Raw genomic sequence first — 24,961 nt, forward strand, 5'->3', positions numbered from 1 at the left:
CCAAAACAAGGACTTCAAATATAAAACATCAATGCCCTACTGCTTACCACTAGTTTACAAATTAAAAGTACAGCAGATTTTTCCAAAAAGGTCCAAAAATGGCTACTTTTGGCTCACTTTTACAAAGAAAAGGCTGCAAACTCAAGCTAGTTTCACCACAAAGGCCATGTTCTAAACCACCTAAAAACTAGATTTGGTTTGGCAATGCCAAAAACAAAGATGATGTGACTTACCAAATGAAAGTGCTGGCAGGTCGACAGACACACAAACAAACACAAACATACACACAAAATTCAAGCTTTCGCAACAAACTGTTGCCTCATCAGGAAAGAGGGAAGGAGAGGGAAAGACGAAAGGATGTGGGTTTTAAGGGAGAGGGTAAGGAGTCATTCCAATCCCGGGAGCGGAAAGACTTACCTTAGGGGGAAAAAAGGACGGGTATACAGTCTCACACATACACATATCCATCCACACATATACAGTCTGCTTGTGTCTGTATATGTGTGGATGGATATGTGTATGTGTGAGAGTGTATACCCGTCCTTTTTCCCCCCTAAGGTAAGTCTTTCCGCTCCCGGGATTGGAATGACTCCTTACCCTCTCCCTTAAAACCCACATCCTTTCGTCTTTCCCTCTCCTTCCCTCTTTCCTGATGAGGCAAAAGTTTGTTGCGAAAGCTTGAATTTTGTGTGTATGTCGACCTGCCAGCACTTTCATTTGGTAAGTCACATCATCTTTGTTTTTAGATATATTTTTCCTACGTGGAATGTTTCCCTATATATGATGAGGCAACAGTTTGTTGCGAAAGCTTGAATTTTGTGTGTATCCAATATAAATATATATATATATATATATATATATATATATATATATATATATATATATTGGATAGGACAAAGGCCTCATCTTCAGCCCCACTCCCAGATTCAACCAAACAGCCCTTGTCAAAGATTTACTGTCCTACACCCGTACTCTCTGCTGGAAATATCACTTTGCCACGAAGAAAAATGATCCTAATCCTACTCCTAATGTAATGGTCCAACTCCCCAAGACACCATCCAAATTGAACCCTGCCTGGAACAGTTCCGTCCTCCGTCACAGCGGGACCCACCTCCTCTTCCTCAAAATCACCCTCTCCAAACTTTCCAGGAATTTCTGACTTCCACCCTTGCCTCTCAATCCTTCTTAAAAAACCTTAATCCTACTCCCAACATCACCACCGCTGAAGCCCAGGCTATCCGTGATCTGAAGGCTGACCGATCCATCATCATTCTTCCGGCGGACAAGGGTTCCATAACCGTGGTACTTGATCGTCAGGAGTATGTGGCTGAGGGACTGCGTCAGCTTTCAGATAACACTACATACAAAGTCTGCCAAGGTAATCCCATTCCTGATGTCCAGGCGGAGCTTCAAGGAATCCTCAGAACCTTAGGCCCCCTGCAAAACCTTTCACCTGACTCCATCAACCTCCTGACCCCACCTACACCCCGCACCCCTACCTTCTACCTAAAATTCACAAACCCAATCATCCCGGCCGTCCCATTGTAGCTGGCTACCAAGCCCCCACAGAACGTATCTCTGCCTACGTAGATCAACACCTTCAACCCATCACATGCAGTCTCCCATCCTACATCAAAGACACCAACCACTTTCTCGAACACCTGGAATCCTTACCCAATCTGTTACCCCCGGAAACCATCCCTGTAACCATTGATGCCACTTCCTTATACACAAATATTCCGCACGTCCAGGGCCTCGCTGCAATGGAGCACTTCCTTGCACGCCGATCACCTGCCACCCTACCAAAAACCTCTTTCCTCATTACCTTAGCCAGCTTCATCCTGACCCACAACTTCTTCACTTTCGAAGGCCAGACGTACCAACAATTAAAGGGAACAGCCATGGGCACCAGGATGGCCCCCTCGTACGCCAACCTATTCATGGGTCGCTTAGAGGAAGCCTTCTTGGCTACCCAGGCCTGCCAACCCAAGGTTTGTTACAGATTTATTGATGACATCTTCATGATCTGGACTCACAGTGAAGAACTCCAGAATTTCCTCTCCAACCTCAACTCCTTTGGTTCAATCAGATTCACCTGGTCCTACTCAAAATCCCATGCCACTTTCCTTGACGTTGACCTCCACCTGTCCAATGGCCAGCTTCACACGTCCGTCCACATCAAACCCACCAACAAGCAACAGTACCTCCATTATGACAGCTGCCACCCATTCCACATCAAACGGTCCCTTCCCTACAGCCTAGGTCTTTGTCGCAAACGAATCTGCTCCAGTCCGGAATCCCTGAACCATTACACCAACAACCTGAAAACAGCTTTCACATCCCGCAACTACCCTCCCGACCTGGTACAGAAGCAATTAACCAGAGCCACTTCCTCATCTCCTCAAACCCAGAACCTCGCACAGAAGGACCCCAAAAGTGCCCCACTTGTGACAGGATACTTCCCAGGACTGGATCAGACTCTGAATGTGGCTCTCCAGCAGGGATACGACTTCCTCAAATCCTGCCCTGAAATGAGATTCATCCTTCATGAAATCCTCCCCACTCCACCAAGAGTGTCTTTCCGCCGTCCACCTAACCTGCATAACCTCTTAGTTCATCCCTATGAAATCCCCAAACCACCTTCCCTACCCTCTGGCTCCTACCCTTGTAACCACCCCCGATGTAAAATCTGTCCCATGCACCCTCCCACCACCACCTACTCCAGTCCTGTAACCCGGAAGGTGTACACGATCAAAGGCAGAGCCACGTGTGAAAGCACCCACATGATTTACCAGCTGACCTGCCTATACTGTGAAGCTTTCTATGTGGGAATGACCAGCAACAAACTGTCCATTCGCATGAATGGACACAGGCAGACAGTGTTTGTTGGTAATGAGGATCACCCTGTGGCTAAACATGCCTTGGTGCACGGCCAGCACATCTTGGCACAGTGTTACACCGTCCGGGTTATCTGGATACTTCCCACTAACAACAGCCTATCCAAACTCCGGAGATGGGAACTTGCCCTTCAGTATATCCTCTCTTCTCGTTATATGCCAGGCCTCAATCTCCGCTGATTTCAATTTGCCGCCGCCCATACCTCACCTGTCTTTCAACAACATCTTTGCCTCTTTACTTCCGCCCGACTGACATCTCCGCCCAAACTCTTTGCCTTTACAAATGTCTGCTTGTATCTGTGTATGTGTGGATGGATATGTATGCGCGCGCGAGTGTATACCGGTCCTTTTTTCCTTTTCCCCCCCTAAGGTAAGTCTTTCCGCTCCTGGGATTGGAATGACTCCTTACCCTCTCCCTTAAAACCCACATCCTTTCGTCTTTCCCTCTCCTTCCCTCTTTCCTGATGAGGCAACGGTTTGTTGCGAAAGCTTGAATTTTGTGTGTATGTTTGTGTGTCTATCGACCCGCCAGCACTTTCGTTCGGTATGTCACATCATCTGTGTTTTTAGAAAAAAGAGAGAGAGAGAGAGAGAGAGAAACAGACAGACTAGGAGGTGCACAGAAAATTGGCCCATATTCCGATGGCATTCAAATTAAATCTGACATTTCATTAGGTTCTACAAATGTTTAGTACTCTAGGGAAGCAATATCAAAAGTCTTGACTAGGAAGTGAGAAGACTTCAAAAAGAAATTTTTTTGTCACAACTCAATGTGACGTATTTCAGTCTGTTTTTCTGCTTTAATTACAAAATCAAACTCGTTATAAACTTACCAGACATAATAAAATCGTTGCATAAGAGATGGAGCACACACTGTGTAAACAGTCTTCAGGTTTTAAGACATTATCGCATTGTCTAATTTTTAGCGAAGTTGACAGTCTGCCTGACATTTTTTGGAAAGGGGTTGGTGTTACAGAGAATTATTAGTAGGCCTATGTCTCTTTATTCTGTAATGCTATACATTTCTTTCTTTCTTTCTTTCTCGGGCCTTTGTCCCACACTAAAGCGTGGCTGGCTCTGTTATGACGGATTTGGCAGTGTTAATGGCGGAGGGTGGCCGAATGCCCTTCCTGCCGCCACCCCGAACCCCTCCGGGACGGAAGTTGTGTACCCAGCCGTCTGTGTTTTCAAATGTCTGTGAGTCGTGTAACTGAGGCGGAACTTTGAGACCAGCCCAGTATTCACACAGCGGGTTGTGGAAAACCGCCTAAAAACCACATCCAGACAGGCTGGCTGGCATACCAGCCCTCATCGTTAATCCACCGGGCGGATTCGATCTGAGGCCGGCACGCCTACCCGAGTCCAGGAAGCAGCGTGTTTGCGCTCTCTGCTACCCTGGCGGGTTCTGTAATGCTATACGTATGCTATTTTAAGTCCACCCTAAGGTACAGCGTACTCTGTATCCGCATAATTTGTGGTTTATGTGGAACTCTAGAGTACTTATGAAAAATTGCGTTAAAGTAAACAGTTTTTGATGTTGCTGAGCAACAGCCATACAATAATTTTTCGAAGAACACACTGCCACTCGACTGTATTACTGTTTATTTAATTACGGCCTATAATCCCAGTTTACGCCATTAACGTATTTTGCTGGACATAAGTTCAAAATCGGCCATAAGTTACGAAAAATATTCATTCCCCATAAAACGCCAGATGTAAAACCATAAAAATGTAAAAAGATCAGTAAATACTAGTGGGAACACATCATATTTAATAAAAACAGGTTTACTTTGGTATATAAAAGATGAACACACGTCCTTTAGTCACTATCATTATGACTCAAGGACATGTGTTCATCTTTTACATACCAAAGTAAACCTGTTTTTAGTGTTGCTATGGTCCATGATGCCTTTAATGAATGTGCAGAGTTTGCAGATAACTTTTTGTAGAAGTACACCAAAAATAGCCATTTTTTTTAAGTCTTTGCCTTCAATTTGCTAAGTTTTGATAAGCAGTATGCAAATGAAATTTCATATTTTAAGACCCTGTTTTGCCAAGTCATTACGCGCAAGGTTTCACGTTTATCTTGCAATTACTTCCACAGATAGAATAAGCTAAATTTCACGTTTTCCAGCAAATATTTTTTGGCAGACTTTGCTTCAAATTATTAATATGAAAATCGCCTAGGAAATCTTTTTCACTGTTTCCCTCAAAGAGCACAACGTTTGAGAAGATAGCCTAGTTTTGTTTCTTTCAGGAAAATATTGCCGATGACAAATCTTAAATTCTCAGAAAACACACTGGTGCACTGTTGATAGTAGCGCTATGGGATCAAACAAATGACTATACCTCTGTAAGCATTTTATTAGTAATCATGACAGTTTACTAATGTTTATTAGGAACTTTTGCATATATCCATACAAACTTTCTTCAAAATCCGTGATGGTCATACATTAACTTTTTCCACAATTAGACCACTTGGCATGGAACAGCCACATTTTAAAAGCTTATTAACAGCTCAGTTTGTAAATTTCTGATATTCAGGTTTGAAAAGACGTAAAATTACAGTCACATGATCACTTTATTATTTAATTTCTGGGGATACTTTGTTATATTAGCTTCTGGGGGGGGGGGGGCTGTTTCACTCTTGACAATTTAATTCCCCAATACTAGCATGTTCCGGAAAATTTATTTCATTCCTTGGAGTCTGTTTTCTCCAAAAGTCTCCAAGAAACAAACAAATGTGTCCTACCTTGAGACCCTGTTAATAGGAAAAAACCGATCTGCAGCATAGGTCGTCTCACTTGGGCAGCTGAATTTTTTTAAATGTGAAACAGCATCTATATGCAACTGAAGTCTGCATTCCTTCCATATTCACTAACTATAAATATCTAAAACTGCATAGCAAGTAAGTTATTACATAGTAGATAAATCACCAAATAGTATTTTGGTGCAAATTATGTAACCTTGCCCCGCACACACACACACACATACAAAATACAAAAACTACATAAGAAGAGATACATGGGGGTGGATACTTCCCCTCAATGTGTAAGTTACAGCTGGTCTATAAATCATCTGTTGATATCTAATTGTATTAACAAACTTAATTAGAATTGTGTGTGGAGTTCACAGATTTACATCTTGTTGGTATGTCTATCCAAGCATCTAGTAGTAGCAACCACAGCCTCACAGTACATTTATTCACTTACGAATTTGTTACCAACAATTAATTTTGGAGATTAACAGATATCCCCAAGTATGACACCAGAAGGAAGAAATAACTTCAGCAAAGAGAGGGGTGAAATGTCCAACTATAAAACTCTTGACAATCTACCCAAGGGAATAAAAATGTGCCATAGCTGCAGTGTTTTCATATTAGATTGCAGAGGTTGCCCCATAGCTAATACCACATAGAAATTCTTGAGCAGAGATGTTTTGCCATAGAAAATTCAAATGGCAAGCATGAGGCCAAATAAAATTTTATTATTTTTTCAGTTGTATACATCTGTCTTGTTGACATGTTTCTTCATCATAAAGCTTACTGTGATTTTGAACTATGGAACAAGTAAATAACGTTTGCAAAAATACAAGTCTCATAGATAATATCTTGTGGTTCTCAATTTCATATGACATTATGGTGTATGTGTACACGAACCTTTGTTTGATGTTAAGACAAGTCTCTCATTTAGCACACAAACTTGTGTTGAAACGTTTCTTTGGGACTCAGCGTTAACCTATATTTAATTGTTATACTAAGATAATCGCAAAATAATTAGCAGGTCTTGAAAATGACTCCATATTCGATGACAGTGACATACAACACATTAAACTGTCAATTCAGGCAAGGCGTACACAAGATTAAACAAACTGATAGTGGACGAAATTCGAAAAGAATGCTTTATCTCAAAAGCACAAAGTTTTGAAATATACTGAACACAGGTTCTACACTTTAATCGTCTGAACTTTTTACGTACTATGGCTTTACAATAAAGTATGAAGGATCCAGCCCTAGTTCCAAACGCCGGCATTACGTACCTCACTTGCTGCCGGAGTCCAGTCATCATCAGATTCTTCTAATTCTTCAGGTTCGTCAACAGAAAACTCATTTTCCGAATCTTCTTCCGCGTACTTTTTCTTCATTCTTACTCTATGGAAGAAAATAATTGTCTTCTAACATGTAATTAATCACACGAATATTTACAAATGTTTAACTACCAAACTTGAGGTCACTACGTAAAATAATTGTACTACTAAATCTGACAAACAATTAACATTTAACACTATGATTTTACTGGCATACAATACCAGTATGTCATTTCTGTACGTAAACAAGGAAAAGGGCGCGTAGATAATTCCTTCGTTTGAATCCCCATTGCTTGTTCGGATTCGTTACTGAATGAATGGTTTAAAACGCATAAAATAAACGCTTGGTACTTTTGTAACTACTTACGATCCACTGCACCACACGCACGCAGGACAAACAAACTAATGCCGAATACACAATTTCTTAAAGTCCCACACACATTACCAAGAAGAAGGACGCTCTCACAAATTTCTCCTTGTGTATCATGCAAAGCGCTTCAAAACGACAAACAAAGACTAATATCGACAATCGATACATTAAAGATTACGAAGGAGACACGATGACTAATAATTTTCTAGGCAGTTGGCGAGAAACCCAAAAAAGCAAATATATATCCTATATATATCAAAAATTGCTCTATTGTGAATCTATTCAAGTTAAAATTATAAAGATAGATAATCAAAACATTTGGTAATGAGTTAAGATGGTGGCGCGAGTGCATATGTTAACATCCCTCAGATATTCGCGTATTTTGCCCCTAGTGAAAAAAAAATCGTCTCAAGTGTAGTTAGAATATATTAAATATTGCGTAAGTGGTGTCACTTGCATATCTTCACGATGATAGATCGTCAAAACGCATTATATCCATATGGGTCATACTTTAAAGTGATTAAAATCTTCCTGGAAAAACAACTGATGATAACCAACGAAAACGAAGTGTTGTTGGAAAAAACGATGAAATGTCTATCCAAAGGACAACGCTAAGAAATTAGACGAAACCAGACGTATTACGAGCCAAAGAATTATACAAAATTAAAACTTGGTTCAGACGAATTTAAACTCTCCTTCATACGTAAACCGATCCGAGATATTATTGACGCTGAGCCTACAAGTAAAACTGTTGTGTACTTAAGAACCGTCGAAATATATCAGTGTAAATCATATAGTGAAACAATAGTAAAAAAAAACGCACAATGCGCCAGTTAGGTTGTTTCCAAATCTGGAGTAGGTCTGCAGGAAACTCGGAAGGACTTTGAAAACAACAACTGTCATAAAAACAATCCTTTGTGATAACAGATGCCGTAAATGATGTGTATAAAAACGAACACAAAATAGCTGCTATAATCTTATTGTTGCAATAGTGGAAAAAGTTGTAGACATACCACACACACATGTCCTAACTGAATCTTCTTTGGTGAACAAAGAGACCCAAAAAGGCAACACTAACCGCAGAAAAAAAATCTACCAATCCACTACAAATTCTTTTTTTCTCACCATAGATGACATGGAAGGAAAACACATGGCATTTATTTGAGTAAAAGAGACAAATTACTGCTAACTCAAGGGATTGAAGTGTGACCGAATAGTGGTTTTGAGGAAATAAGAGCTATGACACAAGTGCACAGACAAAAGGAGAGGAAACATGTACAATATAATGCACAACCAAGGTCATCGTAGTCCAGAAAAGGATCAAGCGCATAGTCCGATTTTACTCGTCGGCTTTGACCAGTGACATCTTGTCTGACGTCGCGAGTGTTAAGATGCGAAGAACTTAAGTGGTCTGTTATTAAAAGTTATCTGCGACTGCCTTACTAACTGGTGTAAATATGCTGTTTACTCCAAGTACATCGTGATTTACTAGGGTGGGGTTAGGCAGGAACTTGACAGCACACCGTAAATTGTTGCTAGAAAAACAGATCGCGTTCAGATTTAGCATTTTGGTTCTTACAAATATTTGGCTGTTTCTCTCCATACGCGGCACGATTTCTGAGGGTAATGATTGGCGGAAATCTAAGAGCATGGCGTAAGTTGTGAATGAAACAATTAGTGGTTATATTTATAACCTTATTTATCACATATATTTGGTTGTTTTTTCAACGTTTGTTGAGGGCACGATTGGACAGGAATTTAAGAGCGTAGCTTAACTTGTTGCGAATGAAACGAGTAGTATTAATATTTATAATCTTAGTTCTTACAAAATTTTCGCTATTTTATTCGAATGTGACGTCATGAAGGCGTAGCGTATTTGAAATAGACTGTTTTTATAGGGGAGGATGTTTATATTTGTGATTTAGTTTGTATTAGTGGTTCAATTGAATTGGCTTAAGTCTTTGGTAGCTATTGGTTATTTATTTGTTTTTGGTTTCTGAGCCTTTGCTTTTCGTTTGCAGTTTGGTGATTTATTAGGTAGAATGTTGGATTTTTGTCGTTTTGATGTATGGAGCTTTGCTTTGGAGCTGTGTATGAATATTTTCTCATTTGTAGTACAGTTTGTGTGTGTGTGTGTTTTCTAGCATGTTTTGTGGCCAGTATTGATTAATTTGGAGTTGTCTATGGTTTGTATGCCTTGTAGTTTTGTTAGGAGGTGAGGGTTGGTGTCAATGGCTGCTTTTGAGCTACATATGTATAGCGAAAACTCTGATACTGATTTTTGTGGTCTTGTGGTGGAGAGGGGGGGGGCAGTGTCTTGTATCGCTACCTTCGTTTGAGCTATACAGATAAAGTGAAATATTCAATTTCAGTTGTGTGTTTCTTGTAATTTTTTTGTACAGTATATTGTGGAGGATGTTGTGCATTATTTTTCCATTATGTCGTTGTCGTGGAATTATGTTATTGTTTTCGTAGTATTATTAGCATGCCCCCTCCCAAAACCCACTGAGCCCTATAGTAGTCCCATTAATTTAGTAGGTGACGGAATATTTCATGAATTTCTTACATTTGTTTGCAGTTGTAATGGTCTGTCTGTGATAGAGATGAGTCGAACTCGTTCATTCCCCTGAACTACTTCATTCATTTCACTCTTTGCCGCGAAGCGTTCAAATGTAGTTCATTCATTAAGTACGGAAGCCTGGCGACATTGCCCAGTTCACCGTTCAGCCGCGGCTACGCTCGCTATGCCTCACTCGTACAATAAAGCTTCGTAATTTTACCGACAGATGGCCGAACTATGCAGTAACGTGCACGCAACGTTTTATACATTTACAGCGTCTGAGTTAACTTAAGGGGAGCCGGAGGTGCCTATGCTGCCCATGTTAAAATCACTAAGTTTGAGGAATATTTATGAATAAACTACCAAATAGAAAAATTTGAATTTTTTTTACATATAGAGTGGTTTAGTATTGCAGTTATGACAGAGGGATTTTGGAGTATCTTTTCTAGTTTCCTTCCAATAATTTTTTTTATTAATGACCCAAATTTGTTTACAAATTTTTTTGTACAGTATATTGTGGAGGATGTTGTGCATTATTTTTCCATTATGTCGTTGTCGTGGAATTATGTTATTGTTTTCGTAGTATTATTAGCATGCCCCCTCCCAAAACCCACTGAGCCCTATAGTAGTCCCATTAATTTAGTAGGTGACGGAATATTTCATGAATTTCTTACATTTGTTTGCAGTTGTAATGGTCTGTCTGTGATAGAGATGAGTCAAACTCGTTCATTCCCCTGAACTACTTCATTCATTTCACTCTTTGCCGCGAAGCGTTCAAATGTAGTTCATTCATTAAGTACGGAAGCCTGGCGACATTGCCCAGTTCACCGTTCAGCCGCGGCTACGCTCGCTATGCCTCACTCGTACAATAAAGCTTCGTAATTTTACCGACAGATGGCCGAACTATGCAGTAACGTGCACGCAACGTTTTATACATTTACAGCGTCTGAGTTAACTTAAGGGGAGCCGGAGGTGCCTATGCTGCCCATGTTAAAATCACTAAGTTTGAGGAATATTTATGAATAAACTACCAAATAGAAAAATTTGAATTTTTTTTACATATAGAGTGGTTTAGTATTGCAGTTATGACAGAGGGATTTTGGAGTATCTTTTCTAGTTTCCTTCCAATAATTTTTTTTATTAATGACCCAAATTTGTTTACAAATAATTGCTTTATACAAAATTGTTGAGGCTTTCGTGGCCACTTGTTGACAAACTGCCTATTGGCTTCTGTCTCGGGTTCTTCGGCCGACGTTCATCTAATGATTTTTCTGACGTTTCGCCAGCACGAGTGGCTGGCATTGTCAAAGCTTTGACAATGCCAGCCACTCGTGCTGGCGAAACGTCAGAAAAATCATTAGATGAACGTCGGCCGAAGAACCCGAGACAGAAGCCAATAGGCAGTTTGTCAATTGCTTTATAATTAAACTGAAACGAAACTACTGAACATATTGCCAAATGGCTGTGTTAAAATGTAAGTTTGACCACTAGGAGTGCTGTATACAAAATTTCATCTCTCTAGCTTGAGTGGATTTTGAGAAAATGTTCCTTATATTGGAAAAATCCTAATTTATGGGAAATGGTTATCAAAGTTTCTCAATACATTCATGCACTATAGGATGGATTATCAGGGTCTTCTTCTTCATCCTCCAAAAGCTTCCTCTTCTTTTCTGGCCTGTTGTTCCATCATACATCATATGCCTTTCTCTTCTTTCTGCTCCTCTTATCCTTTCTCTGTCAATATTTCTTATACTCGTACAGTGTTCACCCCAGCTGTAAATCCTAATGCCTTCAGAACTTCACACTGTTCCCTTGGTTGTAGGTTGCTATTGCATCATAAATGCCAAAGTGCAGTGTTTTTATGCTTACAAACACCCTTTTAGGAATCACTTTCCAAATCAAATTGTTTACGTTCTCATTAGGATTCTGCGTCTTTCCGTGTAGAGATTTGTGTAACAATTCTGGCTGTGCTAAGTCATGAAAAATTGGTTTTATTGCATTTACCACAGCTGCTGGCAAACCATGTTTGTGATCATAGTCCTTTTTTGCATTATATTTGCACCAGGAATCTTTTGGGCACAAGCTGTGTTGAGGGTATTCATTGGAAGAGGCAGTATGAAAGAACAATGCCCACACTGCTTTTCGCATGTCACTAACATTACTAGTATTTTTCCTTATAGCATACCCATAGTGTCTCTGTAGACGTTCAATCACCTCATCAGTAAACCTGCCTCTCCTTCCTATTGTCTTTCCATCACTGAGCTTACTTGACCCTAAACTTTGTTTGAGCCTTCGAAGCTGTGCACCCATACGCACATGCCCAATGCATTAAAACTTTTCAACTGCAAATTCATTTCCATATGGTTTCAGTTCCTCTATAGTCTTGAAACCTTTGGAGTCACCATCCCCAAGGTAGTATTTGTACCTAACGTTGTATCTGGGAACTGAACGTTCAAAAATTTGTTTCACTCCATCCACTTCCATTGCTCCACTTGATCCACTAAAATTTGCCTCACAGGTTCCACTGTGCTCTCCTTTGATTTTATTTTTGCACCTGCAATGTTGTGATAATATTGCAACATCTATCACTTTTGCACTATCACCACAAGTAGCAGTTACAACCCCATTCAGGGATTTATGACCCCTCTTTTGCCAGCAACCATCTAATGCCACTACCAAATCCCTAGAACCACCGTTCATTTCTACTGATTCCTCCACTGCTTCCTTCATGGTTTTCAAAGCCACATCTTCAACAGAGGATCCTACCAGTTTACAGTAGTACCCAAATTTGCTTGGAGGTGATGGCAAGTTCATAATACCACAAAACAGTTTACTAGCAGCAGACCCTTTTCCAATGGATCGAAGACCATACACAAGTCGAACATTCACATCAAACACTCTAGATCGTCCATTTTCACCAAAGAGACTGGCATGTGAATTGTAGAAAGTCACTTGATACTTGCAACATGCACAGATTATCTTCATCTCACAAGCTAAACCAAAGTGCTTTGTTATCTCTAGTCCCACTCCTACACTTGAACACATTTTGCACAGAACATTTTATTTCAGCACAGAAGATAATAATTCAATATTCAGTACTTCGTTAATATCATCACTGTCACTAACATATTCACGAAATCTGTCACTTCCACCAGTCAGCTTCTTGCTAGAAGATGTCACAGGGCTATGGCCTGCCATGTGTTGCTTAGCAGAAGAACGCACTGTTTCAGTAATTGTAGTATCGCAACTTGGTATTAGTGTTAATTTTCTTTTCCCTTCATTCTTCCTCTTCTTATATACACGGTTACTAAAACGTGGCATCGTAACCAGAACAACGCTTTACACAAGAAGTATAATACTACCAACAACAGGCGCAACACTGAACTAATTCGAAATGGTAAACAGCAAAGAGACGATGTTCCGCGCTCTTAGCGCTTCATTTGTCACAGAAAACAATGTAGCCAACCCTTGCACACTCACTGTATGCGTAACAGGCCGAGAAAATCGCAAGCAGTTCGCCAGGAAGTCACGAGAGGTGGTAGATGCATTCAGCGGCCGCCTATTTCCTCTGCAGGTGTGGGGGAAAATGGTAATAACTCCACTTCTAGGCCGAGTAGAACAATAATTCAAAGTTTACATTAAAGAGGAATGTTCCAATTAATTTTCGGTAAGAAAAAAAATCGTAATTTTTTTGATTTGACCACCTCCGGCTCCCCTTAAATAGAGCATGGTCGAAGGGAACAAAGGAAAGATAATCAGAGAAGCCTGTCACATATAAAGAAGGTATTACATTTAATGTTGCTCGACATTTTCTCATGAAGCGCCCAAAAAACTCTTTATCTGACAAGTGAAAACTTATTTCTTGTATTTATGGACTGAAAACTAGGGCTACCAACGAAATGCAGTCCAATTTTATGTTCCTTTTAAAATTTAATCCAAAATGGAATGAGTATGTTTACCACTGTCACCAAGTCTATATACCTACGTTAAGTAATTATTCAGAAGTTTTCCTGTAGATTTTACTTTTGATGAGAATAATAACCCTCCAAATCCAAAACGTAAACTGTCACCTGTAGTCATTGGTTCAATTTCAGGTAAAATCCCTCTCTATTTTATTCGGAAAGCAGTTTTTGTGTCTGTTCACTCTTATACAATGGCTAGCAACTCGCGATCGCGTAAAAGTAGTGAAATTTAGGGTTTCTTCGCCGATTTAGGTGATGGGAAAGCAAAGTGCAACTGTTGTTATAAGTGTATTTCATATAAAGGAGGAAATACGTTTAATCTAGCGCGTCATGTTCGAGTGTTGCATCCAACAGTGTCATTGTCAGTCAGGCGCTTAGCGCCCCCTGCTCCTGCATCTTCCGATATTTCTTGGTAAATAAGCCGGACAATCCGGAACCACCAATGGCCAGAAGCGAACAGCAGTCGGTGCCAGAAAATAACAGTACCACATCATTATCAGACAGCAGACATCAATATCATGGAACATTACCTATGTATTTTCCGAAAACTCTTTCGTACAAAAGAAATCAGGAGATAGATTTAGCACTTCTGGAGACTGTTTTAAAGGATTATTTGCCCTTCGACATGGTGGAAAGCAAACATTTCCAAAGTTTTGTAGGCAAACTGAATGGTGCTTACAGAATGCCAGCTCAGAAGACCATTTCCAATACACTACTACTACAACAGTACGACATGATGAAAGAAATTGTGAGAGTCAAAATTAATTCTGCGGAAGTGGTTGTGCTGACAAAGGATGAGTGGACCTCAAACACAAATGAGAGTTATTTGTCGGTGACAGCACACTACGTTAAAGACCTGGAGCAGGCGTCTTCCCTCCTAGAGTGCTTTAAGGGGCTTCGGAAAGGCTCAAAATCATGAAAAGTTCAATTTTTACTTTTTTGCGTTTTCTGAATCTGCAGACTATTACCTTTTAATAGATATATAATTTATTCAATTCCGAAGACTACAACTATTTTTAAATTTTTTTTGAAATGTGTTCTACATGGGCGTGACCCACTGTGGCGCTGTTAAACTGCTGTCAAATGGTGTTATTATTAACGTCCGTGTTAATCAGGTACATTTTAGTGATGTGAGATAAAGTATGTGTTGTGGCTAACCTGTGATGGTTCAATATATATCGCTGGTGTGATTGTCGATTGTTTCATGTTTATTTACTCTGTCATTATCTCGAAAATATTCGTAATTAATTCTGTTTCTTGAGTCTCTGTTTTGTTGAAGTATAATAATGAGTAAAAGTAAAGTTATTAGAAATCCTCTGAAGGCTTTTAAGAAAAGGAGAAATGTTGGAAAGCCAAAGGTATGTGTTATTACTGTAAACAATAAAGACAATGAAAATCCCCAACATAGCTTGTGTCCCAAAGAAGAAGACAGTTGGTGTAAATATAACAAAGGATTGCTAACTGGTGAAGTGTACACTCATAAACATGGTTTGCCTCATGCAATAATGGAGGTGATAAAACCTATTTTCAGAGACTTAGCAACACCTGAACTGTTGAAAAAGTGTATTCACGGAGAAACTCAAAACCCCAATGAAAGTGTAAATAGTGTTATATGGTCGAGAATCCCCAAGACTGTATTTGTTGGAATAGAAACACTTCACTTTGGTGTGTATGATGCTGTTGCGACTTTCAATGATGGCAACATTGTAAGGTGCAAGTTATTTAGAAATATGGGAATGAAGATAGGTTCTAACATGGTACGAGCGATGCTTGCTTTAGACAAGGAACGCCTTCGGGCTGCAGACAGGGCTGTAAAGAGTCTAGAAATACAAGCAAGAGTAAACAGGAGGAGGAACAAGAGGAAGCTGGAGGAGGAGTTTGCAGAGGATGAAGATAATCCATCCTATGCACCTGGAATGCACTAAAAAGTTAATCCAATCTTTGTCGCTCGATTCCCAAAACTTTTATTTTCTCATACTAATTACATGTTTTCTAAGGATCTTCCAAACATATTTGTTTCAAACTTTCAGTAAATGTTACACAGTACCTTCTGCATAATTTAACACAGCCTTTTTCCAAAAAACTGTATCTTTTTGAATATATAAATAAAAAATTGCAAAAAAATGTTGTGAATTTTCATTACAATTGAAAAAAAAATCATCTTTAATAACTGAACTAAAATTTTGTAAAATTCCTGTGTTAAGTTGTAGCCCATATTCCAATAAATAATCTGTAAAAAGTTCAACTTCCTACCTCAAATACTTTGTGAGGAAAGATGTAATTTATAAGCATTATTTTAACATTGCAAGTATAGGGCGTTCCGGAGCCCCTTAAATACGACGAAAGGCACACGTCAGAAAAACTCTCCGAAGAACTGCTATGTGTCACAAGGGAATGGGGCATTCAAGAAACAGTCGTGTGTGTTGTTAGCGACAATGCTGCTAATATTGTGGCAGCTATAAGACTCACAGCCTGAAAACACATCCCCTGCTTTGCCACGCACTCAATTTAATTGTTGAGAATGGGCTTCCGCACGTTCAACCCATTCTGAATAAAGTAAAAAAAAAAGAAAGAAAAAAACATTATTGAATCTTTTAAAAGAAGTTCGCAGGCCTGCACGAAACTGAAAAAGATGCAGTAACAGTTAAAAGAGCCAGTTCTGACTCTAAAACAGGACACTGTTACAAGATGGAATTCAACCGATGATATGCTGCGAAAAATAATTGAGGTGAAGAATTCCCTAATGGCAGTTATCACTCTGAATTATCTGGATCTTCCAAATCTGACTGCAGAGGATATTGCAAGTGTAACACAAGCCTATGACCTGTTGAAAGTTTTCAAAGACTGCACTGAGGAAATGTCAAGTGAAAATGTTGTCACTGCTTCTAAAGTTGTGCTCCTTAGTCGCTCTTGAAAAAATGGTGTTGCAGGTTTGTTAATATCGGTGAAATTCATGTAGACGTGCAACAGATGGCCGAAAACTTAGCTGAAGACCGAAAACGACGATTTCGAAATATCGAGGAAAATTTCATTTTCGCAGAAGCAACTTCATTGGATACCCGGTTCAAATTAGGTGGTTTTTCTGATAAAAATTCTGCTGAGAAGGTGAAATTAAACCTGATCAGGCACTGTGAGAAATTTGTGACGAACACATCCACTGCTACTGCAAAAATCTCAGTTCCAACCACTGTATCTACTTCTAGTCTCAGGCTCGAATTTCATGAAGTGTTTTCCAGACTGCAGAGCAATCCACACCCGAGAGCTGCTGCAATAGTGGAAGTGGACAAATATTTGCAAGAGCCCCTGATACAGAGACAAGGCAATCCGCTTCAGTGGTGGTCTGAATGGCTGTCAGTACACCCTTCGCTCTTTGGACTGTGTATTGTTGCAACCTCCATGCCATGTCAAAGAGTGTTCTCGAAGACAGGACACCTTATAACTAACAGAAGAAATCGCCTGACAGGAAAGAAGTGCAACAAATCATGTTTTTAAACATAAATCTCTGAACATTCACCAAATCCGTTGATGTTTATTCGTAAATGTATATGTATTTTTTAAAATTTAATTAGTACAATTCTCAAATTGATATTTAGTGTAATTATTTCAAGAATGTGTTCGAGATAAACATTCCTACATGAACGATTATCTTTCAAACGTGGATTCCATTCATGCTTCAGTTCCAGACTCACAGGGTATTTTATTTTCATGATGGCTGTGCGTGCTCACACAGCCAGCCTCTTCGTTTGTATCTTTAATATTGATTTGTCTGCAAGCGCTGCCAATGGCAGGCTACCCGTAGACGCGAAGTATAACTGCACAAATAGTATGGGTAATGATGACAGCACTACATGAAGCAGCTGACGCTGCCTTCCCCTCGCCCCTCACCTCCCCAACCCCTCCTAAACCTATCGTTACCAACAAACACCTCGCGATTCGTCGACAGGTAGTAGAGGGAGGACTGAAAAGGGAGAATGAGTGACGTAGCGCCGATGTAGTGGGAGAGGGAGAGGGGAAGAGAGTGAGTGAACTAGAAAAAAGTGCGGAGTGTGCTATCTGTGAAGAGTTTGAAGTACCAGTTCATTGAAACTTAGTGGTTACTTCACACTTCACTGGAGTGAAGCATTCATTTGAACGACTCATTCACGAGCTCCCCATTACTAGTCTGTGACTGCCATCTTGAAGTGTGTAAGTGGTCTGCTATTAAATGTTGTCTGTGGGTTCTTAGTAGCTGCTGCTAACAATTTATTCCAAAATGACGTCAGTGGTGGAACTGGGCCATGTGCTAATACCCCAGAAAATTTTTCCCTAGCAACTAGTCAAGGAGTGGCAGTACTAGAACATGCAATAACATCAGAACAAATGAGAGTGCAGAGAGCATAATAGCTGCTGCAGCAGTACTGTAAGACTTACAGGTAATATCTGCAAAGGTAGAGGAAATTGTCACCGCATGTACAACTCCAGTCGCAATGACAGCAGCAGTAAAAGACACAGGAGTAACACCAGCAGAATAAGAAATGGTGGCCACATCAGGTTAAATTGCAAATACAACAGCAGTGAGAAACTATCAAATTAGCACAAACGGAATAAGAGTAAACAGCAGAAACTAAAGCATGCAGCAGGCATTTTAATTTCTGGGGTAAAGAAGAGGGAGCCACGGTCATAAGTAGAACCAAATTTTTAACAGTCTTTTAACAAAATACTGAATTCCTAAAAAATGAAGATTAACAACTAGAACTGCAAACTCTAGACAGTTCAGTTGTATGTATCACTAACACCGTTGCAAAGGAAATGAAACTGAGTATACAGTCTTAACATCATTTGAGGTGGCCTGTTCCTATAATAGAACCTTTATGAGTGCTGGAGGCAGATGAATTTATGTCAAGGAGGGTGGCCTTACTGTACAAAATGAAGCTAAACGTGCCAAATTATCAGCTGCTGAGATATCAGAACAAAATAAACCGAAAAGATTAATTATACTTTGTATGTACTGATATCCTACTGGTACGGAAACCTTTTTCTCAAGACCCATACAACGCCTGGGTAAGGTATCTAGTCCAAAAACGAACACACTTATCTGTGGCGGATTAAATGCCAATACACTGAACTCGAATAGTATCTCTGATACCTACTTGAATATATTGTGCGATTATGGCATACCTTCGCTTGCAAATTTTTCAATCAGACTTGCAAACAGTCTTCTTCAAGAATATGCCACATGACAACAGATAGCGACAGACGAAAATGCACTCTATTTGTTCAAAATCTAGGGCTGTTAAATCATTTCTGATAGTTGTTAGAAGCAGACAGTTACATAGGAAAGCCAGCTAAATTGAATACACAAGGGTTTTCTAAGAATCAAATCTGTACGAATTCACAGCTCAGTTATAGGAGGAAAAGTGGCAGGGAGAGAACAGCAAACAAATATGAACAAAATGTTTAGTAAATTTGTGCACTATTTAAATTAAAATGTGAAGAAGCATTTTCTAAAAAATTGTATTCCATTACAACTTCAGATATAAATATATGTGTGACAAGGAATACCATAAAACATCCTGAAAGTCTTAGATATTTGGCATCCACGAAAAACATACAAAAAGACCACAAATTTTTACTGTTTTACAGAAAATTATGCAAAATTTTACAGAAAGGCAAAAACTCTAAAAAAATAAAATACTTGAAGCAGAAAAAGCGAAAACACAACAAATGTTGGGAAAGAACTCCTAAATTCACAAATTAAAATCAGAAATATACAAATAAGCCACCCAGTTTAAATGGTAAACTGTAAATAAATACTTCAACGGTACTGCTAAGAAATCACAGTAGAAATTTCCAGACAATAAAGTTTTACCCATCAGGACCAGCCAGCAAACTGAGTGATGCTCCTGCCAACCAGAAAACAGAGTGGTGCTCCTGCCAACTGTGAGAGATGTCATACATGTAGTATGCAAATAAAAAAACTAAAAATCTACAGAACAAGATGAAATTCCAGTTTATGTCCTTGAAGAACGTATAAATGCCTTAAAAGAGCCATTATCAAAAATAATTAATTTATTCTTTCAAGCTAGCTGCTTTCCTAAACACCTCAAACAAACTAAAGTACTACTTATACTAAAAAAAAATGTGACGTGAAAAATGTAGAAAACCACAGACCAATTTCGATCATATATTTCTAAAGTAATAGAAACAAACTGAAAATAAATAAAAAATAAAGATTGTTGAATTATGTGAATAAATGTAATCTTATTGGCAATGAATAACTTGGTTTTGGACCCAAAAGAGCTACAGGATCTGTTGTAGCACAGTCTACAAAACCTGTTATTGAAACACTGGCATCTTCTTCGATCTGCGAAAGGCTTTTGGCACTGGAGATCACAGAATCTTCTTACATGAACTTCAGATATTAGAAACGAGAGGTGTAGCAGATAAGTGGTTAGAGACTTACCTAAATAACAAAATACAATGAGTTGAAATTTCACACAATATGTGTGCATCTCAACGGACCATATTGGGTCTAATCCTTTTCTTAATCACTATTAATCATTTCCTATAATGCATCAAAGGTGACGGAAAAATTTTATTTTACAATAACAGTACCATACTGGTCTCAAAACATCAACACAACTGACAAAAAAGCCATTGATGCTCTCAAAGATGTTCATAAATATTCACTTGACAAAAAAGTAATACTATATGAAAGGAGACAAACTATATGAGTTTCCAATTGACTAAAAACATAATGTTGCTGGACTGGGAGCCAACAGTGCTATATTACAATGTATAAATGAGACCAAATCTTTGGGGATTAACGTACACTGCCAGTTGAAATGGATGGAACATACAAAGGATTTTGACAAAGAATACATCTACACCTTGTAGATTGCTCCAATCTAGATTGCTCCAATTTGCAATATTTCATGCTTCAGATTAACCTATTTTTGTATATGTACTTTCAGTCCACAGTTATAGGTCCACATTTTGGTGAATAACTGTTGCGAACATACTAATTGTCTTTAACAAACACAAAAGCCATACATGAATAGTGACACTTAACAGCAGAAGGACTTATTATGTTGAGTTAATTAAAATACTGGAAATTCTGACTGCCCAAGTGAATGTGTCTTTCAGAATATAATCTACATTGGAAAAAATATTAATCTGCACTCCACATGCCATATGCATGAGCAAGGTACCAGAGTGGGTCACTGTTTACATCTAAACAACAAAAAACTGTATAACAGCTTCCCATAGGAAATTAACGACGTAAATGATCCCAGCACCTTTAGCCAAGGCCTTAAGACCTTTATTAAATAACAGTTGTTAGACTCTAATTGCATATTTGAAATAGCAATGATAGTCAAATAATACCTGTAGATAGGTTGTGGGTGTTCTTGGTGGAGGCTGGTGCAACAAGATAAGTCGAACGAGCCCAAATCGTAGAAGCCTTTTATTTGCTTTCTAACAGTTCAAGCGAGTAACTCATGCCTACATCTGTTGGGTGCTGGATACTAGGTGGCAAACCCATGGACCGCAGAGATGAAGTGTTATCCAGAAGATGACAGTAGCTGCCATGCCCAGCTTGGCTGCACATCTGACCAATCTTGCGATGCTAATATTCCTGCCTGGGTGGCTGAACTGTGTTAGGAACTGATGTGGTAGCCTGGTATAGCCAAGCCAATGCAAGACTTGCAGACAGAATGCTCCAAGTTGGGGCTAGCAATGGGAGCAAAGATGTGATATCGTCCAAAGATCATGGCACCACACCAAATTCGATACCACAGACATTAGCAATATCTCGCTGCAATCTGCAATGACAAATGAGAGGAGCTGAAGAAGACCTGTCCTCTCTGTCAGCACAACAGTGCCCTCACATGGAGATCAATATAGAGCTGAACTTAGGAAAGCTCTGCCCAATTCTTGACAACAGCTGAAGCAGTCAATATCAGAGAGTAGGACTAAAGTGTGGACTAAAGTGTTATCCAAGTGTCATCAACATCACAGAATAGGACTAAAGTGTTATCCAAGTCTCAGATGGAAATATACTTTTGTGAGTGTTGAACATTGTTCTTTAAGAGAAGAGTTTGATAATTAGTATATTAAGCAATGCTTTAATAGTCAATAACAATTGTAAATTATCAAGCACTCCTGTGGCAGAGGACTGTCTAGAAATAAGCTAACCTTTTTATCATTCATGTAATAATGTGAAGTAATATTTAATCTGTCATAGTCCCAATGAGTCATCTCCCAGAGCAGTCAAATCACCTAAAGTTACGGAAAGACGATTGTGGTTTCATCTGGTCGTAACATCCGTTCAGTGTGTAAAGCCCAGTCCACTATCTGAATGGTGGCTTTTGGTGCTGGCATATTCTTCAGCATGTAATATGTGACTTAATATACATGAACACGTGATATGTAATGATATGTGATATAACTAGAAATGCTATTTGATTAATTAACAGAAATAAAAAAAGGTAGGAAATTATTTATGATGGTTAATAAGAACCATTGTATCAACCACTGACAACATCCAAACAATGTAGATTGCACCACAGCTCTAAATTAATAAGTGAATCATTATGGAAATGTAGAACCTTGTACTCGCCAATTTTGTATTAGTAATCACTAACGATCTATTTTAATCCTGGAATTCAATGTTTTTCATATTTATAATACAAACATCCTTCAGATATTTTATTAGTGGGTGTCTCCCATATTATGAGCTTTCTTGTTGTTTCTCTCCTCAAAACTGCTTAAACTGCAGTGTTTGATTAGACTTGAATAATATTCTATTGACCATTGTAAATAAAAGTAGTTCACAAAGGTTATAGTAGTTTCGAATGGTATGCTATCGTCCTTTAATCCCAGAATTGTCATAATGCTCAAGACCTGTAAGAGACTTTGCAAAGATGGAAATAAAAGTAGTTCAGAAAGGTTATAGTATTTTGGAATGGTCTGCTATCGTCCTTAAACCGCAAAATTGTCATAACACTAAAGAACTGTAAGAGACTTAGCAAGTTACAGAAGACTTATTAATTAGCTGTACTTTCCCAGTTCTCAAGAAACTAAATAAAAATTACATAAAATGTTTGAAAAATGAGAAGTAATGATGAGAGAAAATATAGAAAGAAATATGAGAAGTAATGGCAAAGCGAAGATTAATCTTCTTTCGGTACATCTACCAATCAATGAAACCATGCTAATGCAACAAATAATCCCATATTTATGGAAAAAGAAATCGATAGTAGCACAGATTTCAGAAATAAGAAAAGAACTAGAAAGAAACAACATCAAAGAATTGGAAATAACAATAAGAAACACTTTAAAGAAAAGAATACCAAATTTAGAAGGTCTTCAATGCAGAGGAAATAAGAAACTGGGAGTAGCAGAGTAAGAGGGGTGTGGGTACAGTTTGTTTGTGCGGGTTGAATACATTCAGGGACGAGCATAGATTCAGGGGCAAACTTGATTAATTTATGACCTTCACCTATTGTTATGCTAATTGATTTATGAGCCCCTGGAGTTGATTTATGAGCCCCTGGGGATAATCTGTCCTTCTGAGAAACCACCTACCCCTATCTCTCCTCCTCCTCCTCCCCCACCCCTCAGGGAAATCCCCAACTGCTCCCCCCTCCCACTCGCCTATAAAAGCACACTTTTGATATCAGATAATCGACTGATTAATTAAATCTATCACTTAATTAACATCCCCCCCTCTGGTAAACCTTTCAGCCCCTCCATCCCCAATCTGGAAAATGGTGGGAAAAAGACTCAGTGCAAGCTGGAGAGGAAGGATCTCTGGACATGAAATTCAAATCAATATCAATAACATTTTGATGCATATTCTTTATTTAATAAGTTTGTGGGAGACAGGGCTCTTCCACTTGGGTAGAGCTCACGTCTGCACCCCCACCCCCCCTTTCCATGATGTAAAACTGTAATAAACTGGAATAAAGTGAGGTATAACAGATGCCATTCGGGATTCCAGTGTGTGTCTGTCATCCCAGTGCCGTCACAGAAGTCAAAAGCCACCCAGTGTACTAATTACAGAACATGATACTAGATACCACTGACCATGGACGAGATATCGGCCTCCTTTGATCCTACATTCCAAACAAAGCATCAAGTGGTGGCATACTGTTCATCTGGAAATTCCAACCTCACTTCCTATCTCTATCTCTCTCAAGAGGCTACTTCATGTTAGTGTGTATGAACCAACATCTCCAAACATGGAGATGGTGGTTTTCATCTCTCCCCAGAGCACTGTGTCCCTATTGGCTAATGTGGGGGTAAAGGGAGAGCTGACGCAATTTCGATACCAAAAATAGAGGGAAATAGTCCATTTGCACTACCTTATCAAATTAATTGTTTAACAATTTTTAACAATTTTCAGAAGTCAAACAGATCACTTAAAGCACTCAGCACCACCTTACAATGATCCTTCTTAGTAATAAAAACCCATTTTCAATGCCTGTGTACCACATGAAAACATAATGCAAATTAATTAAATTAAATTTACGCTACAAATAGATCGTAGCTTTAAATATATCTGAGGTCTCGTATACACTGATGTTTGAGAACACAGGCACCCTCCTCCACCGCAACGTCTCTACTAACAATATCTGGTGAAAAAAATCTAACTCATCAAACACACTCGTGATCGTGAAGAGAAAGCCGTCTGCACACTGCTGGGAGCCATGGTCGCTCTGTCTGCCACCAGCAGGGGCATTGTTTCGTCTCGTGGGCGCAGGTCAGCAGTCACGGCACACGTATTTTTGAGCCATGCCAGCAGCTGCACCCCCCCCCCCCCCCCCCCCCCCGCCCAGTATCCACGCGCTGACCCTACTGAACGCTCAGAGGTCGGAGAGACTGTCGCCAAGCAGTCAACTGATCAATTTATGTGGGCGACCATTGACCAGTGGAAACATCTGTCATATTGAACCTTCTCACGCACATAACACATATGTCCACTGGTCTCGTCAGTAACCCAGCACAACAGTCTTTTCGCTAGCCCCCCCCCCCCCCCCTGCCGTGGACAAGAGCAGACACGTCGGCACATTCTACGTACGTAACTGCCTATCGCAGGCTACGC

The 24,961-nt window shown here is 39.4% G+C and overlaps 1 protein-coding gene across 1 annotated transcript in view; it reads right to left on the reverse strand.

Annotated features, from left to right (window-relative positions):
• Window positions 1-7,488, reverse strand: part of LOC126253285 (nucleolin-like) — a 40,616-nt gene extending 33,128 nt beyond the window's left edge. Inside the window, exons 1-2 of the mRNA XM_049954510.1 lie at window positions 7,351-7,488; window positions 6,936-7,047 (exon numbers count right to left, since the gene is read on the reverse strand). Coding sequence (XP_049810467.1) covers window positions 6,936-7,040 — 105 coding nt within the window. The 5' untranslated portion in view covers window positions 7,041-7,047; window positions 7,351-7,488. The remainder of the gene's footprint in view (window positions 1-6,935; window positions 7,048-7,350) is intronic.
• Between the last annotated feature and the right edge of the window lie 17,473 nt (window positions 7,489-24,961).

Source organism: Schistocerca nitens, chromosome 4 (assembly GCF_023898315.1).
Source record: "Schistocerca nitens isolate TAMUIC-IGC-003100 chromosome 4, iqSchNite1.1, whole genome shotgun sequence".
NCBI classification, from domain to species: domain Eukaryota; kingdom Metazoa; phylum Arthropoda; class Insecta; order Orthoptera; family Acrididae; genus Schistocerca; species Schistocerca nitens.